Genomic DNA, 27,293 nt, shown 5'->3' on the forward strand with positions numbered 1-27,293 from the left:
CACACAGTAATCAGCTCCTCAGTTATATGCAGCACCAAAAACACTGAAATCACATTTACATATTTTTTTTGTGGAATCATACCTGCAGAGAAATCCTAAGTTTCTCAAAATCCTCCTCCAGCAGCATCTTCTGTTGCTCGTGAGCTTTTCTTAAGTCTGCACACAGAGTCAGAGGCACATTAAAGAGGAGAGTTATTGTTGTTTGTGCAGACCTGGTGTCACATTCTGTTTCTAAATGAGGTCTAAAATCAAACCTCTCATGGTACGGGCGTGCTCCTCATGCAGTGTTGCCATGGTGATGTTATGCATGTCTCTGAGCTCCTGAACGGCTGCCTGGTGGTGAACTGTCATCTCCTCCACCTAACGCACAAACAAACAGGGATGCCCGGGAATGACTCATCTGATGAATGTTATAAGATCATCTCTCATTACTCCTTACATAAAACAGACATATTTCCCATGATGCACCTCACCTGTTCCTGCTGTTGAGTCCTCAGCTCCTCCATCTCTGAGCGATGCTCTGCCCTCAGGTGTTCTTTCTCTGCTGAGTGACACTTTCGGAGTCCTTCCTCCACAGCAGCCAGCTCGGCCTCCTGCTGCAGCTGCAGCTCCTGAAGCTCCCGCTCAAACCCCGCCTCCAACACTGTTTTCTCATGGTGCAGCCTCTCCCATCGCGCTGAGTTGCATTCTGTGTATAGAGTGTAGTATATGAAGTCACTTAAAGCTGCTGTTGGTAGTCGTGATGTAAACATCAGTTCTGAGAGAGATATCGAATGTCAACACTACCCCTCCCCTCTCTGCTGTCGTAACCCCGCCCACAAAAGATTGGATTAGACTTGGATCGAACCAAATTACTGTTGATGTTATTTGTACCAGCCGTGCATTTCCTACAATGAGTGGTCAAAATGTCTGCCACAGAAAGAGTCCAGTGTGATACCTAGGCTGGATGATTTTGTGTTTTATCTGTTCAGTAACTCACCCATTTCCTCTCTGATCCTCTGCATTTCCAGGGACAGTTTCCTTTGATTTTCTTCTGTTGTTTTATACTGTAAAGTTAAAAAATATAATAATAATTCAACACTGTGATCTGCTGCAAGCTTTTAGTACTGTTTCTAATATTAAACCTGGGATATGGATGTAACATCTAGGTCAAGGCTTCCCAAACTTTTCAGCTCATGACTCCCCAAAACACTGTGCCAGAAACCCATGAGGTGGTTAAACATTGCCCACACACTAATTGGCTAAATCAAAAACATTACAAAAACATTAGAACAACACAAAAGACAACAACAAAGCAAGAATATTACTATTTTAGAGAAGTATTAAAAAGCCTAGAAGTAGAATTTAAGTACTCTTTATGTGTAGGGTGTTGCAGTGACGATACCATAAGTAACAATACCATTTAAATCCTATTTACACTATACACTTATTAAAATTTGTAATTTACTTTCTGAGTTGCAAGAATCCCGCACAATTTCCAACTTGCAAATACATGTGCAGGAATCTTTCCACTTGAACTTTGTGAGCTTCTTCTCACTTCTCTCCTACGCACCTGTCCTTTAAAGTAAATCTGCGAAGCCTTTTCTTCACTTTTAATTAACTTTTTTTAAATGATTGTTAAAATGTGCAATTTCTAATCATTTAAAATTTGTATTTTTTTTAGAGTGGAGCTTGCGACCCCTCTTTCACTGTCTCATGACCCCCTAGGGGCTGCCAACCCCCTCTTTGGGAACCACTGATCTAGGTAATTGCTTGGATAAACTAAGGATGTAAAGCTATGCTATGCAACTCTGTGAGGTCCGTGGTGGTGTTTTGAGATTAATGGTAACAGCTCACAATGACAACATTGTGTGTGTAACTCTGTTTTTTTTGTGTGAAATTGTTTAATAGTCTGCTGCTGGTGATGTTATTGCTGCTTAAAACTTGATCTAGCTCACTAAATGTATCTTTGTATGTGGGTGAACTGAGAGCTAGGGAACAACATCTACTGTGTGTCTGCAACACATTTAATAAAGTCTGTCTCTAACACCTGAGGATTGTGACACACTTCACTGTCCTAAGCAATATCACTCTGCCAACTTAAATTAGCGCCCAGAGTACATCAAGCAGTAGGCTACAGTACTTTTTTTAATAAGGAAAGGAACAAAATGAAAATTTAAATAAAGATACCAGCTTGAATTATCTAAGTTAGCTAAATTACTGGAGAAAAATCTACACAAATTAAGCTAACTTGTTGATATTTAGCTTGTAATGTTTAACATGTTTCTCATTAGTTTAAATGAAAGCTTGCAAACATTTGATAATCAGCAAATCAACACATAGTGCAACTAAGGTAGATGGAACATGATTTTCTTTGTTATTTCCCCAAATACTGCACTCATGCTAGCTCATGTCTTGAGTCATGAGGTAGCATGGATGAAACAGGACAGTAGGAAAAGCCTTTGTTCCTTTTGCCCTCTTTTTCACACTCCTCAGTGATTCCTTGAGTTAACCTAAGGACAACAAAAGAAGCCCACTCTTTACAGGAAACAAAACATGTGTTAACAGTATCTGGGAACATCCAGCATTCAAAGAGGCCTGATCACACATTCCTCCTTACCTGCATTAACTTGTGTAGTTCACACCTGTTGACACCAGGGGGAGCTCTTACATACTCAAACATGGCCTCACTTGCACCATTCCTGTCTGCTATACCTTCACTTTGAACCAGTAATTGCAACTCTCAGACAATGACCATAAAGAAGTCAGACAGTCCCCAGACAGTCAGCAGTATTACTGCTATGGCACTTTAGAGGCCAAAACACTCCATCAGACACAGGGAGCTGGATGAAACCAGCTCTGTGACACACTGAACTCTGGAGGAACCTTCCCACGGTGCAATCACTCCTGCTTATCATGCTGCTTTAGGACAGTGCTCTAAATTTAACCTCAAAGTGATGAATACTGCATGTGTGCTCAGTCGACGTGTGTAAGCATGGGTTTACTACTCCATAACGTTGTGTCTAACTAGAATCACAAATGAATCTTTTTAACATCTACTGTTGATCAATAAGAGGTTGGATTGTGAAAAAAAAAACAGTGTGTTGTAGCTTTGTTTGTCTTCTTTGGGAAACAGCCATCTTAGGCCTTGACATACGCACTGTCTGATAAACCATAGTGTAAAGTAATATAAATGCTACTTTTATGTATGCCTTGATGTCAAAACTGACTACCTTGAGGCAGTAATGCTGAGTTGTGATAATAAAGGCCTCCAGACCCAGGGAAGTCTTCCTCATTTCTTCTTTCAGAGCTCTCAGCTGCCTCTCCTGCTGCTCGCAGCGTCCCTGCAGCCTCTGAACCTGAAGCGACACAGAATATAAAACAGATTACAAAAAAAAAAAATGCAAACACCAAGTGGTGCTTGGAGAATCTCCCAACAACTCACCTCCTCCCTCTGCTCATCTTTTTCTCTTTCTTCAGCCTGTCGCTCTTTCTCTTTCTGCTGCGCCTCCTCTTTCTCTCTCTGCAGGCTCTCCTGCTGCTCCTGCTGCAGGCGCAGGGGAGCCACGAGGCGGGGAGACCCCGGGGGAGCTGACCCTCGCACTGCTGCTGCCGGCCGCTGCCCAGACTGGACTGTAGAGAGAGAGAGAGAGAGCAAACACAGAATATTAAATTAAAGATCCAAAGGTCCATGTTTGATATTTTTAGGAAAATATGTGGACACAGGATGTAGAAATACTCAATATCTACAATTTAATGACATCTTCCATGTGGCATTAATAATTAATGTATTCATTCTAAAATCTACCAAGAGCACATCTATCTATGATAATGAAATTGATGAGTATTAAACCAGAGGAGATTTGACCTGACCTATTCCTAATGACTGTGTTCACATGATAAATGGTGGTAAGTTAATTGAATCTTTTCTACAGAGGAAGCCTTGGGGTAATTCCCAGCCCGGTGTTCCTCATGATGGACCATCTAATCGTGATGAATGTGACCGATATCAAGAAATGATTGAGCTGCGTCCTACATAATATATATACACTGGTAAAGTATGCTTGTATTGGAGAGTTTGTGTTGTGTTTGCGTGGCAGAATTAGCCACATTAGAGTGAAGTCTTGACCCATTAATTATGAAGGCAAATTAAAGGCCGAACCAACACAAACATCTGTACGTCATTTTCCCTCAAGGGGGCACGAGCATTAAGCTGCTGTACGTACAAGAAATCAGATTAACCTTAGTGGGAGTCACCTTTACCTTGCTGAGTCTGAACACCAGCCTGTGGAGAACCAGCGTCAAAACACAGCACCTCCTTGGAAGCATGACTCTCCTCTAAAATGTGCCTCTTTTGTATTCGCACAGACTGACACCCGAGCCTGCGCGCCTGAATATGTACACACACACAGTAATGAAATCACTGCAGCTCCACATCACCTGCCTTAACCATATCATTCAGGGCTACTGAGGCATGAGGAGCCATCTCCATGGCAACGCGAGGCTGGGCTTGGGGTGCAGGGTCCCAGGTAATGAGTGAAAGATCGGTTTAGAGGGAGATGGGGGAGGATAAAATAAAGGGAATGCTGTGGGCAATGAGTAAATGAGAGAAGAGAGTGGTGAGACAAAGAATGCAGTAAGACGAAAGGGGGGAGAGGTGCCTGACGGTGCAAAGCAAAACCTAAAATGAGGAAAAATGAGTCAACTGAACATTAAAGAAGAGAAGAGAGGCGGATGTATTTTTCAAAGCATCCAATATTTCAGACTGTGCCTCTAAAAATTGTGCAAAACTGCAAATATCAGCGAGCGTTTCAGCAGTACATCTTCATCAGTGTCTCTGCCTCGGAGGCACATTAGGATTCCCTGTCTTTGAAAGAGACTACAAGTCTTATGTAAATGATGCCTTCTTCCACACATACTTAGACATCTGTAGGTTCTACCTGAAAGGTTAGGGAGAGTTGAATGAATACTAAATGAGTTCATGGGGCTGAGTGTGAAGGCAGCATGCTGATGATAGCAGAGGGGTTGTTGGAGGAGGAATAATGATGCAATAAGAAACAATCAGAAAAGCTGATAGCAGACTTAGCGGGGTGCAGAGACTGCTGTGTTTCTGCAGGGGTGTGGTTAAGGCTGAGCAAATTTCACTTTCATGACACATTTTCTTGCAGTGTCCCTTCATGCAAGGTCAACACATCTGCAAATCACTAACAAATCTGCAAAACCAGTCAAATAGTGCTGAGAATCACAGAGGAGAATACATGTTCTTATTTTGTGTGGGAGGAAACTGGGTCCAGTGAAACATGCAGGGAAGGGAAGGGTGAACGGTAACAGCTGCACCTTAGTGAAGATAGAAAAGTAAGCACAGAGAGAAGAGGTGTAGCCTGAGGAAATGTTGCCAACTGCAAGGAATGACAGGGTGGCCCTCTGCAAAACCTGTAAGAAAATCATTTATGCACTGCAGAACCAAGAGGAAGAGGAGTCCAGACTTCATGGATCAAATCCAGAATCAGATATCTGAAAGGATGGAAGCTACTTCTTGGTGTGGGCGGATTAAGAAGAGGTCATCATAATAAGGAGTATTTTGGGAGAGGTTTAGGAGAGGTAGACTATCTGTTAGGTCCTAAGAGGAGGATTAGGAGCCAAAGAGCCAGTGAAAATAAAAGAGAAGTACAACAACTTTGTACTTGAAACACAGGTACAATTCATACAGCAGCATGGGGAAGGCTGGTAGCATATAAAAACTCCAAACAATGATACCATTTTATTCAAGTGTCTCACTACAGTGTGTTAGCGCTCACATTAACAGAACCAGAACGCAGCACTAATTCAGATTGTTAGGCAAAGACCTGTTGGGCATAGCTTTCTTGTGTGTATGAAGTCAAAATACCCATCATGTAAATCACTTCCTATCATACAGGACATACTGGGTCAGGATTACATAGAGTGGTCTAGACCTCCTATGTTTGTAAAAGCGTCTTGAGATAACGTTTGTTGTGATTTGGCGCTATACAAATAAAGATTGATTGATTGATGATTGATTAGCTTCAAAAAGCTGGCTTCTCGACCATGTCTCAAGACAGTAGAGGTGTGGGAGATCACTATTTGATTGACAGCTCCCTAGCTCTGCCTCAAGCAGCAACCTCCAGCACTGACAAATAAAGCCATGTTGAAGTGAAAATACTGCAGTTCTTCAAGTGTCCACCTGAGGCTGACTGCAAAAGCCCAGAAACTCCCAGTATCACCACATTAAGAGGCACATTTTACAGCAAAATTAACATTTTACTCGTACATATTGTGCTGGGGATGAATTATAATGCATGTTATGCATACACATGCATAATAAGAGGTGTGGCTGGGCTGACTTACAGGAGCAAGATTTAGATGTTAGCCAGTAAGCTAAAAGCTGGCCTCTGCTCCATGTCTTTATCTGTTTCCAGGTAAACCAGAAATTAGGTTGAGTCAGCATTTCTAAACTGGCTACTGCTTGAATTGAGCTTCCAAAAGCCTCTTTGGAAACCAGTGGGTGATGTCACTGAAACTACATCCATGATCTATGCTCTGCATACGTAATAGGGCACGTAATGATTAATTCAATGTAGCTGTATGTTTTGTAGTCGTTCATCCTGCCATCCATAAGTTATTAATTCCAACTGGCTAATGAACAATGAACAGTAGGTTGGCTCTGTATCATTAGCATGTGCTACAACCTTATCTAGCTGTGTTCAACATTTGGGGCCAAAAATACTTAATCCTCAGCTGCTCTAAACAGCAGGAACTGGTAACATGTGACTCAGCACTCACAGCTGTTAATAAGTGATGATTCTAACGCTAAGTGTAAACAGCTTCACAGCTGTGTTACTATTTATATGATAGATATGCAGCTTTTGGATCAATATTCAAGCTAAACTGGGCCCTAATGAAAATCAATATCAGGAAATATTACAGAAATTAGATAAGAATATTTTGAGTATCTGGATTTTGAGTCTTTTTTTTTTTTTTAACTTTTTAGATGCTAACAGTGTTAATGAGACCCTAAATATCATTGTTTGAAGGTTATTGTGAGTTTAGTTTTCTATTGGTGTGGACAATTCTCCTTTAGGGCATTACAGCTCAGAAATAAAGACTCAGACTCAGCATTAAACAGAGTTTGTAGTTTGTGCCTTAAAAATGTTGACAAGTCAAAATGTCAGCTGTGTAAATGGTCTACTGATGTGATTTCCCTGCTCTTGAGTGAGTCAGATTTAGTTCTTTAACTTGAATTTGATCATCAGGTAAAAAAAGAGTAAAGACAACTCTGAGTAGCTTTATTTATATGCGTTTTGTGTGATATATTGTGGTTACAAGGTGAAAGAAGACTCACCTGGGGACTGAGGTTTTGGAGGAACGACCGCCAGCCTCTTTGGAGAAGACGGGAGTGAACGTGTGACCTCTGAACTCCGCTGAAACTCCTTCCTGCCAGCTGTCAATCAACAGTAACAAACATTGATATTTATATGAAAGATGACAAGTAAATACAGAAGTGAAATGTCAAAAAGCCACCTCAGATTTATGTCATATTTTGACAAATGGTGTCAAACTCGTCAAACTTCCTCACAGATCCACATGAGCATCAAACCCACCATCTTTCCCAGTCGACTCCTCTCACTCTTACTCTCTCTACTCTTTCCTCTTTTCCATCTCTTTGCTGATTTTCCTCCTCTCCTAACTTTCTTCAATCTTTCAGTTACCCTTCTGCTTTCATCTGCAGCTATCTCCCCCCTGCTGCGCCGTATAACTACATCCCACGGGACTCTGGGTCAAAGAGAAGCTGAGCATACTGGGGGAGATGTGCCCATCACCTCTCTGCTCTCTGTGACGTTATGCACTTTGCAGATAAGACAGGCAGCAATGATGAACTCTGTGGCACAGTTACTGAGATGTGTAGGAGTGAAAGACAGTCACTGATTTGAAACAATAAAATGTGAGATGCATTACCCAGGAGTTTAAAATGGTTAAAAGTAGATATAAGAAAAAAAAGATAGATGATAGTGAGTAAGGAAGTAGGTTGCAGGAGGTTAGAAGAGAATCTGTTGTGAAGCAGAGAGGCGAAAAGGAGAGAGGCCTTGAAAAAGAAACTAATTAGACCTGTAATGGGAGAGGAGCCTCTGATCCTGAACAAATCCACCCTAAAAACCCTGGAGAGATACTTCAGGCCTGCAGAGACACTGCGTGTGTGTTTGTGTGTGTGTGTATGTGTGTGCACTATGCATGTGTTAGCGTGGTCATGTAAAGTCTCAGAGTGACTCATTACTGCCAAGTGAGATTCAGACTCCCACAAATACACATGTACACACACACACACACACACACACACACACACACACACACACACACACACACACACACACACACTGCCACCCTGCTGTAGTGTTACTTGAAAACAGCATGAGAGTCTTGATTTTGAAGATTGTCTACAGTAACAAACACTTCAATATACTTCAATAGATTACTTGTTCACAATAAATACAAAAGAACATTTATGTATGTTTTGATTATTACTCTCTGTCTAGTTCACCATCATAGCTTTACAGGATTCAATTTTAATGAACATAGCCGAAACTGCTTTGGAAGTCCAGGGAGGTTGTCATGTATCCATAAAAAACAGTATTGTGCTTTTTTTTTAATCCCCTTTTTTTTGCATTTTATTTATATTTTTTGCACTTCATATAAAGCGTCTTTGAGTACTGAGAAAAGCACTATTAAAGTCTCATAAATTATTATTTTTATTATTGTGCTTTTCAGCATTGCTCCATCCTTTGGCTCTCAGTTATTGTGCTTCAGAAGGAAATCGTGAAATAACACGTTATATCAATCACTTACACAATAAATCAATGATACAATCAATGTATTAGAACTAATGAGAGTGTGATAGACATATGCCCAATTTAGTGTTTGATAACGTAACAAGACAGAGCCATGTTAGCAGTTCTGTAAGGTTGTAAAGACGTTAGGTAAAGATGTATAGGTGCTAAAAGTGCTTTGAGCTTAATGCTAATGCTATACCAACATGGTGATAATGACAATCCTGCAAAAACAATGAATATGCCAGGGGCCTTGGTTATAAGAAGTAGAAGTAGCTTCTATTTTAAGATTTTAATGGTTACTTTCTTGGAGTGTAAGAACTCAAAGGGACCAAATCTGGGCATAATGGTGGATATAAATTGCTTCCCCTCTCTACAGATCTATGATTTGTCTTGGATGCAATGTGTCAATAGCAACAACTCAAGAATTCCCTGCTTTGGGCGCCATTGGCCTAGAAATCTAAGCGCGCCAATGAAAAAGTTACAGTCATTGTCGCAGTGGTTGCAGGTTCGACTCCGGCCTCTAACCATTTTCTGCATGTCTTTCCCCACATGCTCTTTAACCTCTTTTAAATCAAAGATCAAGACTTTTTTATTTGCCACTGCCTTCCTATTTTAGTTTTTTACTTGCTTTAAATGCACATTTAAATTCTATTTTTTAATATATTTCTAATTTTCCTTTTCTTTTCTATGTTTTATTTTATTTGTCATTTTAATTGTGCTCTTTTATGCTTGTTTGAATGCTTCCATTGTTTTAATGTTCAGCACATTGAGTTGCCCTCATGTATGAAATGTGCTATACATATAAAGCTGCCTTGCCCACTCTCTACTGTCCACATTTCCTATCTCTCTCCATCTTTCCTATCCAAAAATGGATGCCCCAAAACACAACTTAAAAAAAAGAACCCCCTGCTTTATCATTATATATATAATGAAACATGCTGTATTAAAGAAAACTTGACAGTCAAAGAGATTACAAATTTGTTAAGGAAACCGTTTACTGGAGAAACTTAGCTGAGGATATTAGAGATTTCCTCTATTTCCATATGATCAGGTTGCTTTGGTATCCAATGGAGTCGCCCCCTACTGGTCATTTAAAACAATGAAGAGATCAAAAGGCCACATCCCCTTCTCATGTTCAGTCTACAATGTTCATGATTGTATTACTAACAGCAGTGTCAGATTATTCAAATTATTATTGACGTTAAGCACAATGCTTTTGTCAACATAGGTAGCTGCCTGCAGCACCACCCAGAGGAGGGTCAGAGAAGTGCAGTGCAGCAACAGGAAGCTTTCCCATGTCACCAAATGTGATTGGTGCAGGCCTGGCTCTCTTTAAATCTTCCAGAGGCTACACTGGGTAGAGTATTCAGTGGATTGAGAAGAAGTGTGTGTGTGCGTATGTCTGACAAATTGTGTGTGCCTGTTCTGTATTGAGATAAAGCAGCAGGGCATGCACATGACTTGCAGGTTGACAGGGACTCCTCAGGATCTGTTATCAATAATTTACAGCACATTTAAAATCAGTTCAGGCCTACAGAAACACAGGGTGAGAGAAACCTTGTCACACCCACTACACTGTCTGCAGTTGAAGCACACAGGCAAGGCCGGGGGTAGGAACAAATCTGTTGGAAGCAATGCCACATTAATGTCTACATTGTTCATTTTCACACAACAGCAGAGGGGGCAGAGCTTTGAGTTTTCACTTATTCAATGAGCCACTATAAAAGTTTTAAGACATGCAATGAGTGTGAGCCAAGTGTGATACTAGCTTCCTCCATGTGTGAAATGTATACGTTTGTGCGAAAAGCATTGCTGCCAGTGTGCTTTCTCACTTCCAGACTGACAGAATTGGCACCATAAACCAGGGCAGTTGTGACTTAACACATTCATAAAATTTCCTTAGCACCAGTATACTAGGAACATGTAACACCTTTTGGATTCTGTGTGTTTATTGGACTTAATACTTACACATAGCTCAAGCAGCTTATAATTTTAACTCACTGATCTAGAAAATTCTTTCTGGGTACTCTCAGGTGTACACTGAAATAAATGGCTGAAACAGACACTTGAATGGCAGTTTCACGTTTTGATTTCACTAACACAAATAAGTGAATCAGAGTGCCAAATCTTAACATTAGTAGCTGCAAGTATTTCCCCAAATGTCTTTTAACAGCAGCTGAAAGCAGGAGTGTGTGCTTCCTAAGGGGTTACATATGAAGGCAGTGAAAGCTGAAATTAAAAATTGTGGAGTGTGTGACTCTATTAGCTGTAAAAGACTACTTTATGCCTTAATGCTTTCTTCGCTGCTTTTTTGGTATAACAATTTAAAACCTCAAGGGTTTACCTGCCTGATAGACACTGTTGTATGAATGATATTGTGCTGTATAGACAATTGTTTGTTTATTGTTCCCACCTTGTATGTGATTGTATAACTCACCCTAAATAATTTGTTATTTCTTTTCATCCATTCAAAATATAATTTTCACGTGTGTGTTGGAATATTTCTCATAGACTGTATAACACATGCAAATAGCTCCAGTGATGTCACCCATTGATTGATGAAGCACTAAGATAGCGGCTACCAAACTGGAAATGCTGACTTCAGCTAACTTCTGCCTGAACTAGACACAGGCAAAAAGATGGAGTTGAGGCCACAGCCCAGCTGCCTAGCACACAGATACAATGCACCCACTTGGCGGTCTGTTAAGTCTGCTCTTATTATGCATAATAATGCTTTACTTTTAGCATTTATTTAAACAAACATGAATAAGTATTACAAAAATTCAACCCCCCTAGTTGTCAGATTGAGGTAAAGAAAAAAAATTGTAGGCTGTAAGCATGATTACTTTTACTGTAAAAATGTGCTCTAATATGAGCTCTGATAGAGTTTTCTTTAAAATTAGAATCAGTCTTAAGAGGATTTTTGCACTTATGTTCTGGCTTTGTTTACATTACCTGATGCTTTTATTTTGAAAGGGTAACGCCTCTTGTGGTTTCTTCCAATATAATGGAAAGGGAAGATACCTACTTTTTATTTGCTGATGACGAGTTCCCAAGGTTTGTTAAATTTTGTTTTAAATGCATATTTACATTGGGTAAATAACCATTCAAAACTGCTAGCCCTAACTTTTAGCATTATGATGCAAGCTAAACAGAGAAATGCTGCTATGGTGGTAATGTTTGTATCCACACTACATGGGGCAGAGTATGCTGCAATTGTTAGCCTATCAAATATTTGTATGTTTATGTTTACCATGTCATATTGCAAAAATCCTCAGTTAAAATAGGTGTTTGAATCCAAATAAAATACAAATTGTAGTTTAATTCAATCAATCTTTTGATTAAATCTTATACTGATACATTTTGTATCTTGAAGGATGTTTTTTACTCTTCATTTCTAAATGTATGTTCCCTGTCTTGACACTATGTTGAAGAAATTATATTCCAAAAGCATTGTGTGCCATCAGTCAAGGAGTTTGATCATCATCCAGCTAGAAAAGCTACAGGTGGAAAATGGCATCTCTCTACATAGTGCACAGAGTTCCAGCTGCGCACATGGGTGAGTATAGCACTTGCACCTTTCTAAACACATGTAGTTGTTCTTGCTGGAGCAAAATGCACATTTTCACAGAATAATGGCCATGTAGAAGTTTTACTTCACCACTTGAAATTTTCACAAAATCTAATAATACTTCCAATTCTGAGTGTTTCAAGCAACGGTAGTTATAACAAAAACTATATTTTGTTCTGCAACAAAAATACTTCTACAGACCTCCAGGGGAGCTTCTTGGCTGAGCAGGCAGGTAGCGTCGGGGCAGGGCTGGGGTAGAGGGGGGCTGGAGGCTGTTGCTGCGGCATGGTGGCCCTCTCTGTTGGTCTGTCGTTGGAGGATTGGTTGTAACTCTGTGGAGAGGGGGCTCCTCGCTGACACTGAGACCTGGAAAACACAGATTTACATCATGTTTTAGTAAATACATCTTTAGATCTCGTCGCCTGATTTTCTACATCTCAATGACCACCTTTTTCAAATCACATAGAGGTCTTCCTGCAGTCAGATAGAGCTGTGTTGTGTCTAAATTTAAGTTCACTGGACTGAGAAATGGTGTCTAACCTCAGAGGTCTGGCTGCTGCCCTCAATCATCCTTTTGTTAGCCAGAAAGCAACACACTGATCCTGCACACACCCACACACGTTTCTCAGATAAACGTTTACACAAGGACATTTCAACAATTCCACATGAGCACACACACACACACACACACACACACACACACACATACAAGAAGAAAATACAAGGCCCACTCACACATACAGGACCACTCTGATCATCGCTCATCCTGGTCTATCATGCAGCTGTAATCTATCAAATGACGAGTGAGGAGTTTACACACTTGCGAGCACACACTGCGTATATCCTGCTCATCGCCTCATCCCGATCAATAATGACACCACAGATTGCCTGCACTTCCCTGCCTCCTTCATGTGACATGCGATACAAGCGACTGATGAACACTTGAATCTACAGCTGCTCATATGAAGCCATGAGATGAGGATTAAGCCAAATAGCACAAACTTCTTCTCTCAGAGAGGAAAAAAAACTAGAATCAGCTGCTGGTGAAATTTAGTCATCAAGACTTTCTTTCGGTCTGCATTGTCTTGTGTTAGAACCAAATCCCTGAGGTGTTCAGGATTAGAATAGTAGGCTTCACTGCAGGGGGCCTCATATATTCAGAGAAGCAGCTTTACCAGTGGTGTGGATTTTGTGGTTGGCCGAGGTATTCCATCTCCCTTTGCAATTACAAACAAGTGCAGGAAAAATCCCACACGCTACTTATGAACACATTTTCATTTTGTTCCCTCCAACATTTGCTGCATTGAATCAGTGCTGATGTAAACAGGGAGCGGGAAATTGGTTTGACACCAACTCATTTGGTTGCTTACAAAGAGGATTTCTAAACTGCTGCAGACCAGAGCAGACTGTGAATTGATAGTTAATGGTTTTTAACATATTTCTACATAATAATTTTTACACATTCTGTAGTCAGAGCTTTGTTAATACTTAAGAAAAATGCAAAAAAGGAAAATGTAAAAATAAAAAGAGCTAAACATTAATATGTTTAAGGCTAGCAAGCAAAGCTAGAGTTCATGCCATTGTCAAATTCAATATTTACAGTGAAGCCATCTTTACAAAGACAATCCAAATTTATGGCATACTACACATCAACAATGCTGATGAAGGCATATTTGACAGTACCATAGGCCTGTAGAGACAAGGGGACATATTTAACTATTCATTTAAGCCCCAAAGTTCCTGTTTTTGGCTCATGAGTATTAAATGTACTCTGTTTCAGTCAATCAATCAATCTTTATTTATATAGCATCAAATCACAACAAATGTTATCCAGAATTGCTTTCCAATCAGAGCAGGTCTAGACCGTACTCTGTTGAATTATTAACAAAGACCCAACATCCAGGCAGGATAACATCCAGTCCCCTCTTACAGACAGGACTCAGTCTGATCTCATCTTAATCCACCATGAGCAGAACACTTTGCAGCATTTATCAAGTTACAGCGGCAAGGACAAACTTCCTTTAACAGGCAGAAACCTTGGGCAGTACGATACTCATGTTTGACAGACATCTGTCTTGATTGAGTATTTGAAATGTTTAATTTAGTGGACTTGGTGCTCAGAGGGTGGAGGTAAGCTGGATGGTGTTTTGTTAAGGTGCAGTGATTTGTATTCATTTGTGAACTCATGAAATTGAACGGATGGAAAGGTGATTTGTTGGCTTACAGGGACTGTGATGAAGTCTTATACTGTTGGCTAATTTTTGCTTGGTCTGGGCCATTAAATGAAAACTTCAAGTGGCATGCTAACAGTACAATGATGCATAATACACTACCAAAAGGAATATAAAGGTTGGTAATACATATTATTTTGCACCCCTACACGAGAAGAACATCACATAAGTGCTTTAAAAAAACATGAAAGTCTTAATATATAGAATGAAAGCTGAAATCAGTCTTCTGAATTTACCACATATAGTCGTATTGTTTTGTCATTGTCATCAAAGACTTTCATTCAATATACTCATAGTTTCTTTCCATGTATATCCGTATTTTCAGGCTGCTATATATACCATCGTTTCCTGAACGGCATGCCATAATGTCTATATATGTATCAAGAGTCAATCAAGAATCAAGAAAGCTTTATTGCCAAGTGAGCTCGCACACACAAAGAATTTGACATTGTGATTGGAACACCAGTACTTGACAACAAGACAGTAAGGACATTAAATATAGAAACCTAAAATCTAATCTAAAAATTCTAAATAAAAATAATATCTGTACAAAGAAAAGTATAGAAGTACTTTTAAATAGATAAATAAGTTAAATTAGCATAAGCCAGAATGCACATTTTAGCAGAATAAATATATAAATATGAATAAAGATAAATATATTTATATTTATAAATATAGTTATTTTATTTATAGACAACAGAGAGAGTAGTGAGGAATTAGGAAGTGCCCTAGTTTGGACTAGAACTTTGACTGCTTGCATAGAGGACTAAAGCCTCTGTACATGGGGCACCCAATATAACTACTGTGCCAATCTGCACCCTGAGAATGTATTTTTGTTGAAGTCATTATCAAAACTACACTCTGAAAACATTCACAACCGATGTAATTGAAATGTGCCACCTTTTTTAAATAATGTCTTCAAAAGACCCAACGTCATCTTTGGAAAAAGCGAAATGGTTCAAAGAGAAAACCCAAGAGTGGTTACTTTAGACTAAAACTTGAATTAAGTTAATGAGTTAATGAAGTGCATGAGTTAATGAATTAATTGCAAAAAGTATTTTATTGTTCATGAAAGGATGCACCTATCCATGATTTCTCGCTGCTGTGTGCTCTGTGCTGCTCATATTTTACAAGTGATGCATTAAACACTCCCAAAGCTTCCCTCATCACCTCAGAGCTCCAGCAGCAGTAAATTAGTGAGGCCATTTACAATATTTCCTCCTCATTAACCAGTCAAGGGCATGGGCCCAGGCCAGATATGATCTTGGACCAAGCACTGCATTTCTGTAACTTATCTCTTCAATTACTGCTGTCAAAATAACAACAATTCTATTTCATACAGGAAAAAAAAATCCCAGACATTCACCTCAGATGCATCGGCTGTGGCGTGTGTTGACAGGGATCAATTGTGTGGTTGATATGAACCGAGGTTTGCTCATTAGTCATAGGTCAAGTATGTGCAGACAGATTCCCCGAGCGCAGAGCAGAGAGAGGAAGAGTAAATGATTACGGTCGGTAGTCAAAGATACAGGACTGAGGGATGCCGTGAATGATAAGAAGGCAATTGGAATTCAGCGGCTTAAAGAAAGGGAGAGAAGAGGGATGTATTTCATTAACATGGAGAGCAAGCTGATATGCATCACTGATTGGCAAAACGCCAGCTATGATGGATAGCAGAGTGTGAAGAGGATAGGCAGAAGCTGGCTGCATGAGAGGAAGAGGAGGCAAACAAAAGGATATGAAAAGAGCGAAGGGGAATAAAACGAGGAAGCCAGAGGTGAGCTTAAGTTATTATGAAGACGGATGGAAATTTATAAGATATTAAGAAGGGACCATGAGCGGATGGAAAGAGCTGAGAACAAAAGACAGCAGGTTTTCTCCAGCTCAGTGGGAGGTCATTTTATTGGAGCGTGTTGCACCCCATATCAAAAGTAATGCCAGTACATTGATGCTGACTCTTATATCTCAGTCCTACGCACCGATAGAAGAAGACACAAATAAATCACAAGATAATCTCCATCCATATACATTTTATCTCCAGAATTTTCCATTAGCATATACATGGAAATTGGCTTTGTGGTTTACTTTGGAGGTGTTTCGTTTCACTAATCTGAACTCGTCAGCTAAGTCAGCACGTTCACATTGTGCTAAAGAAACCCTCCTGCTGTCCTGAAGGAATTGATCCTGCTTTAGTCTGTCCAGGATGATTACAGCACACGCGGCACACGCCCAGGTGCACAGCTTGCAGTGCTGACATGCCAAATAAATCGCTCTTATTCTTCAAAAACATGAAGCTCCTGGGAAATAAGTGGATACCTTATATAGTACTGTATATTTTGAAAAACACAAAAAAGCATCTGGTGTGATTTGATTCATCATGGTTATAAGGGGAGAGCTAAAAGGCTGGGCAGTGGGTTTCTATGGAAGGATATTATATTGTTTCCAAGTCCATCTGACTGATGGTTAATGAGCATTTCTATGTTTATTTCAGTGATGGAAATCTGTTATTTAAGATCTTAAATGACTTGTTTTGGAGAATTAGTTCTACTTCCTGTTTTTTACAAACAGAGCAGGTCTAGACTGTACTGTATGTTGTATTATTAACAAAGACTCAACATCAAGGCAGGATACGTTCCAGTCTCATTTTACAGACAGGACTCAGTCTGATCTCATCTTAATCCACCATGAGCAGAGCACTTCACAGTATTCAGCAAGTTACAGCGGCAAGGACAAACTTTCTTTAACAGGCAGAAACTTCCAGCAGGACCAGACTCATGTTAGACAGACATCTGCCTTGACTGAGTTGGTATTGGAAAGAGGGCTAGAGGAGATTAAGACAAAGAGATGATGGTGATGATTAGCGCTGCATTCACAATTTTTTCTGCCTTTAATGGATAGGACAGCTGAAGAGAGACAGGAAATGCGGGGAGCAGAGAGTGAGGGATGACATGCAGCAAATGTTCAAGGTCAGGAGTAGAACCTGCGACTGCCGTGATGAGGACTGTAGCCTCTGTACATGGGGCGCATGCTTAGACTGCAAGTCCAAGGGCGCCCCTGGCAAAAGCATTGTTAGCTAAATGCACTTTTTGGATTGCATTACACACACTGTCCTCTGTCAGACTGAAAGTATTATATTTTATAATATTTGGTCATTACAGCATGCATGCAAGGGTTCTCTCCGGGTACTCTGGCTTCCCCCCCACAGTCCAAAAACATGCTCATCAGGTTAATTGGTCACTCTAAATTGCCCGTAGGTGTGAATGTGTGCGTGAATGGTTGTCTGTCTTTCCATGTTTGCCCTGTGATAGGTTGGCCACCTGTCCAGGGTGTACTCTGCCTGCCACCCGAAGTCAGCTGGGATAGGCTCCAGCCCCCCATGACCCCAGACGGGATATGCGGTCAAGATAATGGATGGATGGATGGATGGATGGATGGATGGATGGATGGATGGATGGATGGATGGATGGATGGATGGATGGATGGATGGATGGATGGTCATTATTGTTATTGGACCATTTGCATATTAAAAAAAATTATAAGAACTTGATAGTCAAGATAATAAAAATTGATAATTATTGTATGCTGATCTTGCCCCGCCTTACCTCTCTGAGCTCCTTCACCCCTATGCTCCGGCTCAGTGCCTCAGGTCAGCTGATCTGCTGCTCCTGGAGGTATCAAGGTCAAAACAGAAGCTCAGAGGGAATAGAGCTTTTTCAGTTGCTGCTCCTAAATTATGGAATGAGCCTCCCCTCCACATTAGACAAGCCTCCTCCCTGTCCAATTTTAAAACTCGTCTTAAAACCCATTTTTATTCCTTGGCTTCCAACCCTGCATGAGACTCTGCTCCTGTTTTAGTGTTTTATGGTTTGTTTTCATTTATTGTTTCTATTGTTTCTATTGTTTTTATTGTTTTATTATCCTGTGTTTTAATTGTTTTATGCCTGCGTTGTTTGTCTATTTATGTGCAGCACTCTGTTTGGGCTGTGGTCATTTTTAAAGTGCTTTATAAATAAAGTTGAGTTGAGTTGATCAGTTATAAGGTAAGTAAAATCCTAAATGATAATAATTGTAGCTGTGAAACAAATGAAAGTCGGATAAAAGACTAAATACTTTTTCAAAAACATGGGAAGTAGAGGTGATAAGAAGCATGTAAATGTCCAAATCATATATACTAGTAATGCAAGCAAGAACAAAAAAAACATTCCGAAAAATAATCATTGTGAACAGAATAGTAAACATTTTTTAGCACTAAAAGTGTTGATAGTTGTATCTATAAATAGAGACTTGGGGTCAAAGACAGAGCCTATTCAGTGATGTTTAATTAGCCCGCATGCTCTCACAGACAGATGTCAGCCTCTTTCAGCAGCGTTCAATAAAGAAGGCAGTGTGTGTAATTAAGCTTGAAGATTGTATTCATCACACCCTGTCCTGCCTTCATTTGTTTGAAGCTGCCTTAAAATATCCGTCACTCCTCATCCATCAATCCTGTAGCGCAGGGCACTTTGTTCCCTGTAATCACACTTCCTGTGATCTTTGATACTCGTTCACAGTATGAGCAGACATCATATTTTCTGGATTATGTTTCATACTGTCGCAGAAGAAACATTAAAACCCATCTAATACCCAGGCAGCATGTGCTTAATATTCTGCCAAAATGTATCTCAAAGCAGACGGCTATGAAATAATGTCTGTTCTTAAAAAATTTAAGCAAAATTGTTGGTGGTGGTGCAGCCTCCAGTCTTTTGATGTAGCAGACCGAGTCATTGGAAACCAGAAATCGTGACCTTTAGATCAAGAGACATGCAGTCAGTTGAAATTTGCAAGTATACTTCGGCGCAGAGTTTGAAATTCAATTAAATGTAAATGAGTGTCACTATACTCTATCTGACAACAAAGTCTCAACAAAGTACACAAGTGTGCAGCTGCAGTGTGTGAAAGTCAAGGTGAAAGCTGCATACATAAAGCACAAAGTAATGACCGTGCAGAGACAACACTATGGGCTGCAGACTGAGAGAGAGATTAGATGACAGCAGTGGAGCTGACAGCAGCATCCACGGGCCTCCTGTCGTCTGTCAGGACCAGGGTGTTAGAAAATGAAAGGTTCAGTTCAACCAGAAGCTCCTCCGTGGTAGTCTACATATTACTGAGAGTGGTCGAATGGCATCTTAAGAATGAAATCTGAATAAATCACAGACTTCACCTGCGGAGATCTTAATTTAGGATGTATAATCTCAGAAGCATGTCTGGAGATAAAGGTTTTCTCTTCCTGGAGACAGTGCTGCCCTAAATCTGCTGAGGACAATAGTGAAGGATTCCTAACAAGGAAAGGCTCAGGGCAAGAACAAAAGTTTCAAAAGGATTAAGCCAGATCAGGAAAGAATGAGAAACGAACAATTAGCTGAACTTCTGGGATTGAATGAGATGGAAGCAGAGGGACTTATGAATGCAGCAGGCCGTCTTTGAACCAGACGGTCAGGGTTCAAATTCCATTAACAGAATATAACATTGCTGCTAAGTGTCCTTGAATGACATGCTGAGATCAAGTTTTGCACACAGAGGGCTAAATGGAAACTTGGCACTGGATTCCTTTTAGTGATACTGTGTAGAGCAAAGGTGAAGGATATTCTATATTTCCACTACAGTCTTTTTTCCAGTGTAGATCCGCACCTGTCTTATACAAACAGACTTTCACTCAATCATGACTGTGAAGCTGTTCTATGGTACTCACAGAAATGTCCACAATCAGCAAGGCTTTCAGCCTAACATTGAGAAGCCAATTTAGTATTTTACAAGCGAACAGCCAAGCTAATGGATGCTTAGAAAATCAGCTTCAAGATTGCTTTTGGTCCTTTAAAGCCACAAAAACTGAAGCTGTGACAGTAGTTTTCTGCAGGCAGTGCGGTCGAGTCCATATAGGCGAACTGGGCAACTGTCTGGAGCAGCACTGTGGTAAAGGCAGCTTAATGTGGAACAACTACGGGCAAAATTACTATTTTCAATTCTGCCTATTTGGTATGGACACTTAGAAACATATCAGCCTGCTGTGTTAAACCCCTGCCCTCTAGGTCTCACAAGCCAATGGCAGCTCGGTCCACTGACACCAGCTTGGTTTGTCTCAGTGAGTGATCAAACATCATGTGAGGAGTGGGGTGGCGGGTGGCTGTGGCTCAGTGGGTAGAGTGGGTCATCTCTCAATCCAAAGGTTGGCTGTTCGATCCCAGTCACATACCAAAAGTGTCCTTAGGCAAGACACTGAACCCCAACTTGCTATAGCAGCCTCTACCTAGATGTGTGATTGTTGTGTGAGTGAGTGAACGTGATGTGTAGTCTAAAAGTGCTTTGAGTGGTCAGAAAGACTAGAAAAGCACTATTAAATACAAATCCATTAATATAGCTGCATGTCAGAGGGACCAAAGTTATCTGCATGTAAGTATAACAAAAATTCATGATACATTGATCCCAGTCAAGTTAGCAAAGACAACTCACCCAACCAAGATGCCAATGAGGGCTAGTTTCCAGAGGCTAGAAACTACTGTTGCAGCTTTTTACATTCTTCATATGCAGTTGTAAATAATGTCATGTTTTTTTTTTTTTAATGGATAGGACAGCTGAAGAGAGACAGGGAATATGGGGGGTAGAGAATGGGGGAGGACCATAGACTGTATAAATAATGGACATAGTATCCGTGACGTCACCCATCTGTTCCTGAGGGATGTTTTGAAGCCAATCGATGGCCGCAGCGATCATGGAAATGGGGAACTCAACCAGGCAGAGTGTGACGTAAAGAGGCAGAGTTTGAGCCTCCTAGCCAACAGCTATGTGTTCCTGTCCAGGAGTAAAGTCAGTCATGTCCTTAGTTGGGCAAAAACTCGTAATCTTAGTATCTTCTGAACCATCGCGTTAGAAAAAAGTTCACCCCCGTACAGTGTGTGCCGACAGAGAAATTAGCTGCATAGAGCCAAGCCTTGTTTTGAACCAAGGCTTTTTGAATGTGGTTTCCAGTGTTTCTGCAGCCAGCCTCAAGCGGATTCTTGATGAATTGCAGTTTATAACACTTCCGCATGGGCTTCATAGTCTGAGACGGGAGGTTGCCGCTTGGTGAGGACATGCAGTAAATGGTTGAGGCTGGTATCGAACATGCAACCTCTGCGATGAGGACCCTCTATACATGGGGCGCATGCTTACTCTGCTAGGCCAACGGCGCCCTGAAACAATGTCATGTTTACATCTGTGAGTCTTTACTTTGCATTACTGTTTCATAATTCAAGGAACGACTCAATAAGCGTTTGGTTTGTTTTTGTTTTGGATAAAAGAGTCCATCCTATTCCATGTCTTGTTTAAAATCTCAACAAAATGATGAAAGAAGAAAAAAATGACAGCAAAAGAACCCACCATGAGTTTAATGCTGCATAATGGTGCATAAACATAAAGCAATGAATATTTCCTCCCAATAATGAGATACAAAGTTTCAGAAAACTCCTTGTTTGCATAATACTTTGTAAATGTCCTCTTAAGTCCTCCCACTCAGTATAAATACGAAAAGAAAATTCACTCTCTTTTTGAAAGAGGCAGCACCGGAACAAACTCAACCTAAGTGGAAAGTAAATTAAAAACGTAAGAGACATGCTGTGGAACAAAAAGTCATTTATTTTCAGTGTAGGCAGAGATGAGGGTTGCTCAGTAGGAGAGGGATGATTAGCGGGGATGCTGTCATACAAATTATTGGTGCAAAATTAGTTTATTAAGGCTCTCTTTAGAGCACAATGCAGATTGACAGATTAGGATTATTGAACCAGTCATGGTGCCTGGTAATTTTCTCAATAATTGACTTTGGCTTATACAATTCAACACCTGAGTACATATAATTATGATCTTTTATCTTTGCGTGACTTCAGGAGTAAATTTACATATTAATCTGATTCTGATGCTGCTCTATTTAAAACTTTCAATGCTCCTGTCAGCCTGTCTGATCAGTTAAGCTCATAAACAGTGACTAACAGAGAGCTGTATGAAGAGCATGTGGAGTTTATCAGTTAATGAACGAGCCCATTGAGGCTGTACTCACTGTCACAGCTCTGCAGCTTCTTTTGTAAGCCTCTGCCATGTTAGTTTCCCTCTCCTCAGCTGCAGAATGGCAGCCATATCTAATTGGCCCATCTAATTTGCAGCTCTGCAAGTGTGCGTTAGTGTGTGTGTGTGTGTTTGTGTATGTACGTGTGTGCATATCTGTGTGCGCAGCATAGAAACCATCTGCTCACAGTGAGCTAGCATGAGTCACAGACCAGATCTGAGCCATGGCATCTGGGGTATGGCATCCACTCTCTCCACCCTGCGCCAATCCCGCACTGCTTTTTTTTTTTTTTCTCTTACATCCTCCCTTCCTCTTTCCCCCCCTGCTCATCTCTCCTCTCTGAATTTGCTTTTATCTCTGCGTCTCCCTTCAGCTGTCCATCTCCCCGTCACACATCTGCTCGGTTTCCCTTTTTCTGTCATTAGATTTCCCACCTTTATTTCATTATCAGCACACGGGAAGACGGATCAAGGTGATAATACTCTAATAATGCAAAGTTTGTTTTGCCAATTGAATTTCCATCATGGAGTCAGTTTGCCTTAAAGGTACAGGCTTCCTCTGCTGATTCTCCTTGCAGCTATGTAATAGAGTCTGTCAATCATAGTGGAATTAACAACACAGCCCCCCCTTGGTTTCTTACATACACACATGCCCTCTCTGTAATGTATATGCACATACACACATCCCTGTTAAACCTTTAGGGATATCAGTGATCGGGCTAAAAAGGAGGATTGGGTTAATAGCTAATCAATGACGTGAGGAGTAACCTATAGCCCCAAAGGTGCAAGACAAACACACACATTCTTGCATGCTTTCTTATGTGCAAACAGGCAGTACAAATCAATCAAGGCCATATAGCTCAATGTCACCTTGATTAGGGGTGTGCAAGTAATGATATTTCCATTTTAGATCTTTAGGATCCTTGAATTCCCAAGGATATTGGGGTTTTTTTTCTGGGGCGTTTTTGCCTTTAATTAGAGCGCTGTGACCAGGACCTGAGGCTCTGTTCACGGGTTCCAAGCTTTAACCACTGAGACAAACTGGCACCCCTTCTGGAGAATATCTTGAGGGCTAATAGTGTCACGGTTGAAGAAACGAGGAAGAGAACCAATGTGCAGATTCAAAATAAAAACAAAAACCAAGAGATAAATCAAAAACTACTTAAACTAAATACAGGGAACAGAAGAACACAGGGAACATAGGAATCACGGTCACAATCATCGAAGAAGTAACCAACACAGAAGGGAGGAAACACAGAGGCTGTTTTTTAAATGGCGTGCTACATACTACCTACGAATGCAGTGTGCAGTATGTATTGCATACTGCATACTGCTTTTGAATTTTGTAGGTAGTATGTCTGTTCTGTTTGATCTGTTTCGCAGTATGCCGGGCCAGGCGTAGCTTGGTTTCCGGTTTCAGAAAGCAGAAGTAAACAACGGCCAAGCTGATAGAGAAACTGCTTCTTTAGCATCACTTATGATTTAAAAAGTTGAGAAGTGGTTTCTATGGAATGTGTAATTTTCACAGCACCTAAAAACTGAGCACCCCCCTTCAAAAAAGAAGAAAAAAGAAAAAGCAGAACGTTATTGCTGTGCATCGTGGGAAACAGTACACGAGGGAGACTGGTCCGCTACATACTGAGAAATTTTCCCAAATCAGTACGACATCTGGGTAGTTTTAGCATACGGCAGATTTTGCTCTTGTTCACATACTGCATACTACATAGAAAATGTTGGCCAAATCAGTACGTACTAAACAGCCAGAGACTTAATACACACATAAGGTCAACTTCTAACAAACAGAATACACAGGGAGGAAACAAGACTGAAACACAAAGAACATCTAGAAAGTAACACGGGTAATCAAAAATCACAAAAGGGAAACTGAGACCAGACCAAAACATGACAGATAGTTTCCTAAGACTACAAAAATTTTGAAAGTTTTCATCTCTAACAAGGTGGATTTAGCTTAATGGTTAAGTTGCGCACCCATATGGCAGGAGGCCCGGGTTTGATTCCAGCCTACGACCCCTTTCTTGTCTGTCCTTCCACCATACTCTCTACTGGTTTCCTACCCTATCCACTTGAAGCCAATGTGGAAGTGTTAAAAACTGCAGTTTCTCGAGTGTCCGTTTGAGGGTGGCTCCAGAAACACCGAGAACCACATACACACCAATTCAAAAGAGGCGATCTTTACAGCAGAGATAAACATGTTTACAGCCTGGAACAAAAAACAAGTGCAGTCTGGATAGCTCATACTTGATTGGCACACACTGTATGGGCGGGGGGTGAATTTTTTCAGAATGCGGCAATTTCGAAGATATTAAGATTACAAGTTTTCTATTATGAGAGGCACAGCTGACTTGATTGACAGGCGGGAACACTGTAGCTGTTTGCGAGGAGGCTCAAAGCCCGCCTCTTTACCTTGACAGCAGTTAGGTTGTGTTGGCAATTGGCTTCAAAACAGATGGGTGACTCCAAGGATACTAAGTCCATTATTTATACAGTCTATGGTAAAAGCCCCAAAATATAACCTAAAAGACTTAAAAAGTTTATCCTTACAAGCTGTTACATACAAGACCATTTCTTAATCTTCTGCCTCCATCCCAGAACAGTGCAATCAGTTTTTATTGGAGCCGCTTTTATAGTGAAGAAATAGTCCCTCTGAAAACCATTTATATTCATCGGGTTGACCTGAGTAACTGGGACAATGTTTCTGGGAGGAGATTGTGCTGCTAAATTTTTTAGAAACATCATTTCTCAGAGCTGGGAGCACAGAAAACAGAATCCAGTTTATTACCATGTTATTGGAGCCCAGGCAGAAATGTCAGAGATTGATTTCTCAAAAAATGCAAAAATAAAACCATGAAGAAGTTCACGGCTTACTACACTATGTGACAAAATGTGTTTTGTATGTGTAATTTGGGTAAGCTAACCCTGTAACACTGTGATCATGAACTACTGCCTGCGAATAATATCACATTTCTCCAAGCTATTCCTTTTTTCTCTGCCTCTTATTTCTCCTCTTTACAGACACACATTTGCACATTCACAAACTCACACAAACTCACACATCTGCACGTCAGCCATTGATCAGAGCAGGTTAGCGGGCTGCGACAGAGGGGAGTGTAAACTCCAGGGATACTTCCACTAACCCACTTTACTCAAGAGCTGCGATTCCTTTCCTCCCCATTGCTCTATTCCTTAATGATTCCTCCTATCCTCCTATCCGTATCATCCAGTGCCCTAATGGAGTCTTGCTGATCAATGGAGAAAACGAGCAACTGAGCCTTTCTTTTCCTCCTCTCTGTTACAGAGCTGCAGTTTTCTAAGACTCCCCGGACATCTTTGATTGGAAGATGTGTCAGCACTCATCCGTCAATCTGTCTCTTCTGTTATCTGTGTTTGAACACCACGGAAGAGGGCAATGGCAGAAGAAAATCAGGCATGGCAAACAATCACCATGCATGCATCTTCCTTACATCTCTCAGCTGTGCATGGATGCAGAAATAAACACACACTATACACAGAAACAGCCCTCGGAAATAAGGAACTCCAGACTGTTCTCCGCTCGTATGGCTGCTACTTAACTTACAGGCCTCTTTGGTATTTTGCACGAATCACAACATCCGACTACAAATTGGTTTGTGCAGTCACTCAGAAACATGCACAATATTTCAAATTGTGCCTCGGGGTGCGGAAGGATTTCAAAATGCAATTATTTCTGGATAAAATTGATACAATCTAAAATTCAAATGAGGGATATGAGCTTCACTTGAATCAAAGTGTCACCCCTTATTTTACAGCTCATCTGAAATGCCTCTAGGACAATCAACAACATGCTTTTTGTATCATCTGGTTCCCAAACAATGAGTTTAAAACTGTGACTAATTCTATGCATTTGTCCTGTTTCACTCAGAGTGATGTTATTTGAGGAGAACAATCTGATAACACGAGTGCACAACGACTAAACCCAGGTCAAGACTGATTTTAAACTTAGTTTTAAAGCTTGACAGAAAAGTTTTTGTGTCCTTGATTTTGTAGAGAAAGGTGACACAAAAAAAAAAACGTCAGACAATCCCACGGTTAAAGCTCAATCAGTGCTCCTCACACACCGGGAGAGAAGGAGCGGGATCCACCATCAAGCCCACTCTACTCCACCCAGGTTCAAACAGAGCTGAGAGTTCAAACGCCTCACAGCCAAAGGTCACAAGCGCCACGCAGAGTCAAAAGTGAAAGTAAAATGTTCCTGCTTTTCCCTCCTGCCGAACACACACACACACACGCTCACATGCTCACATACATACATACGCACTCACACTGAGAAATGAACATCAAAGGCTCTTAATCTTTAGCCTCTCATGTCTATCACCCTTGATTCCATTTTGGTCTCCCGGTGCGCTGAGTAGCAGCAGGAAGAGGAACATTCAGCTGCAGGCGCTACTTTAAAAACTTCTGCTGCCAGGTGTGTGTGAGCTGTGTGAGGCTGTTTGTGTTTACAGGGGAACATTCTTAAAGATGGGAAAATGCCTACAGAGATTCAGAGTTTATAGATTGCTGGAATAAAAGTGCACATTAATATTGACACCTGCTTTAATA

At 40.7% G+C, this 27,293-nt stretch overlaps 1 protein-coding gene across 1 annotated transcript in view; it reads right to left on the reverse strand.

Moving 5' to 3' along the window:
• mtus2a (microtubule associated tumor suppressor candidate 2a) overlaps positions 1-27,293 on the reverse strand; it is a 55,322-nt gene that overhangs the window by 2,429 nt on the left and 25,600 nt on the right. Inside the window, exons 5-12 of the mRNA XM_034684277.1 lie at positions 12,595-12,759; positions 7,340-7,438; positions 3,425-3,612; positions 3,213-3,338; positions 980-1,046; positions 474-688; positions 255-360; positions 83-156 (exon numbers count right to left, since the gene is read on the reverse strand). Of these exons, the coding sequence (XP_034540168.1) occupies positions 83-156; positions 255-360; positions 474-688; positions 980-1,046; positions 3,213-3,338; positions 3,425-3,612; positions 7,340-7,438; positions 12,595-12,759 (1,040 nt within the window). The remainder of the gene's footprint in view (positions 1-82; positions 157-254; positions 361-473; positions 689-979; positions 1,047-3,212; positions 3,339-3,424; positions 3,613-7,339; positions 7,439-12,594; positions 12,760-27,293) is intronic.

Source organism: Notolabrus celidotus, chromosome 5 (assembly GCF_009762535.1).
Source record: "Notolabrus celidotus isolate fNotCel1 chromosome 5, fNotCel1.pri, whole genome shotgun sequence".
Taxonomy (NCBI): domain Eukaryota; kingdom Metazoa; phylum Chordata; class Actinopteri; order Labriformes; family Labridae; genus Notolabrus; species Notolabrus celidotus.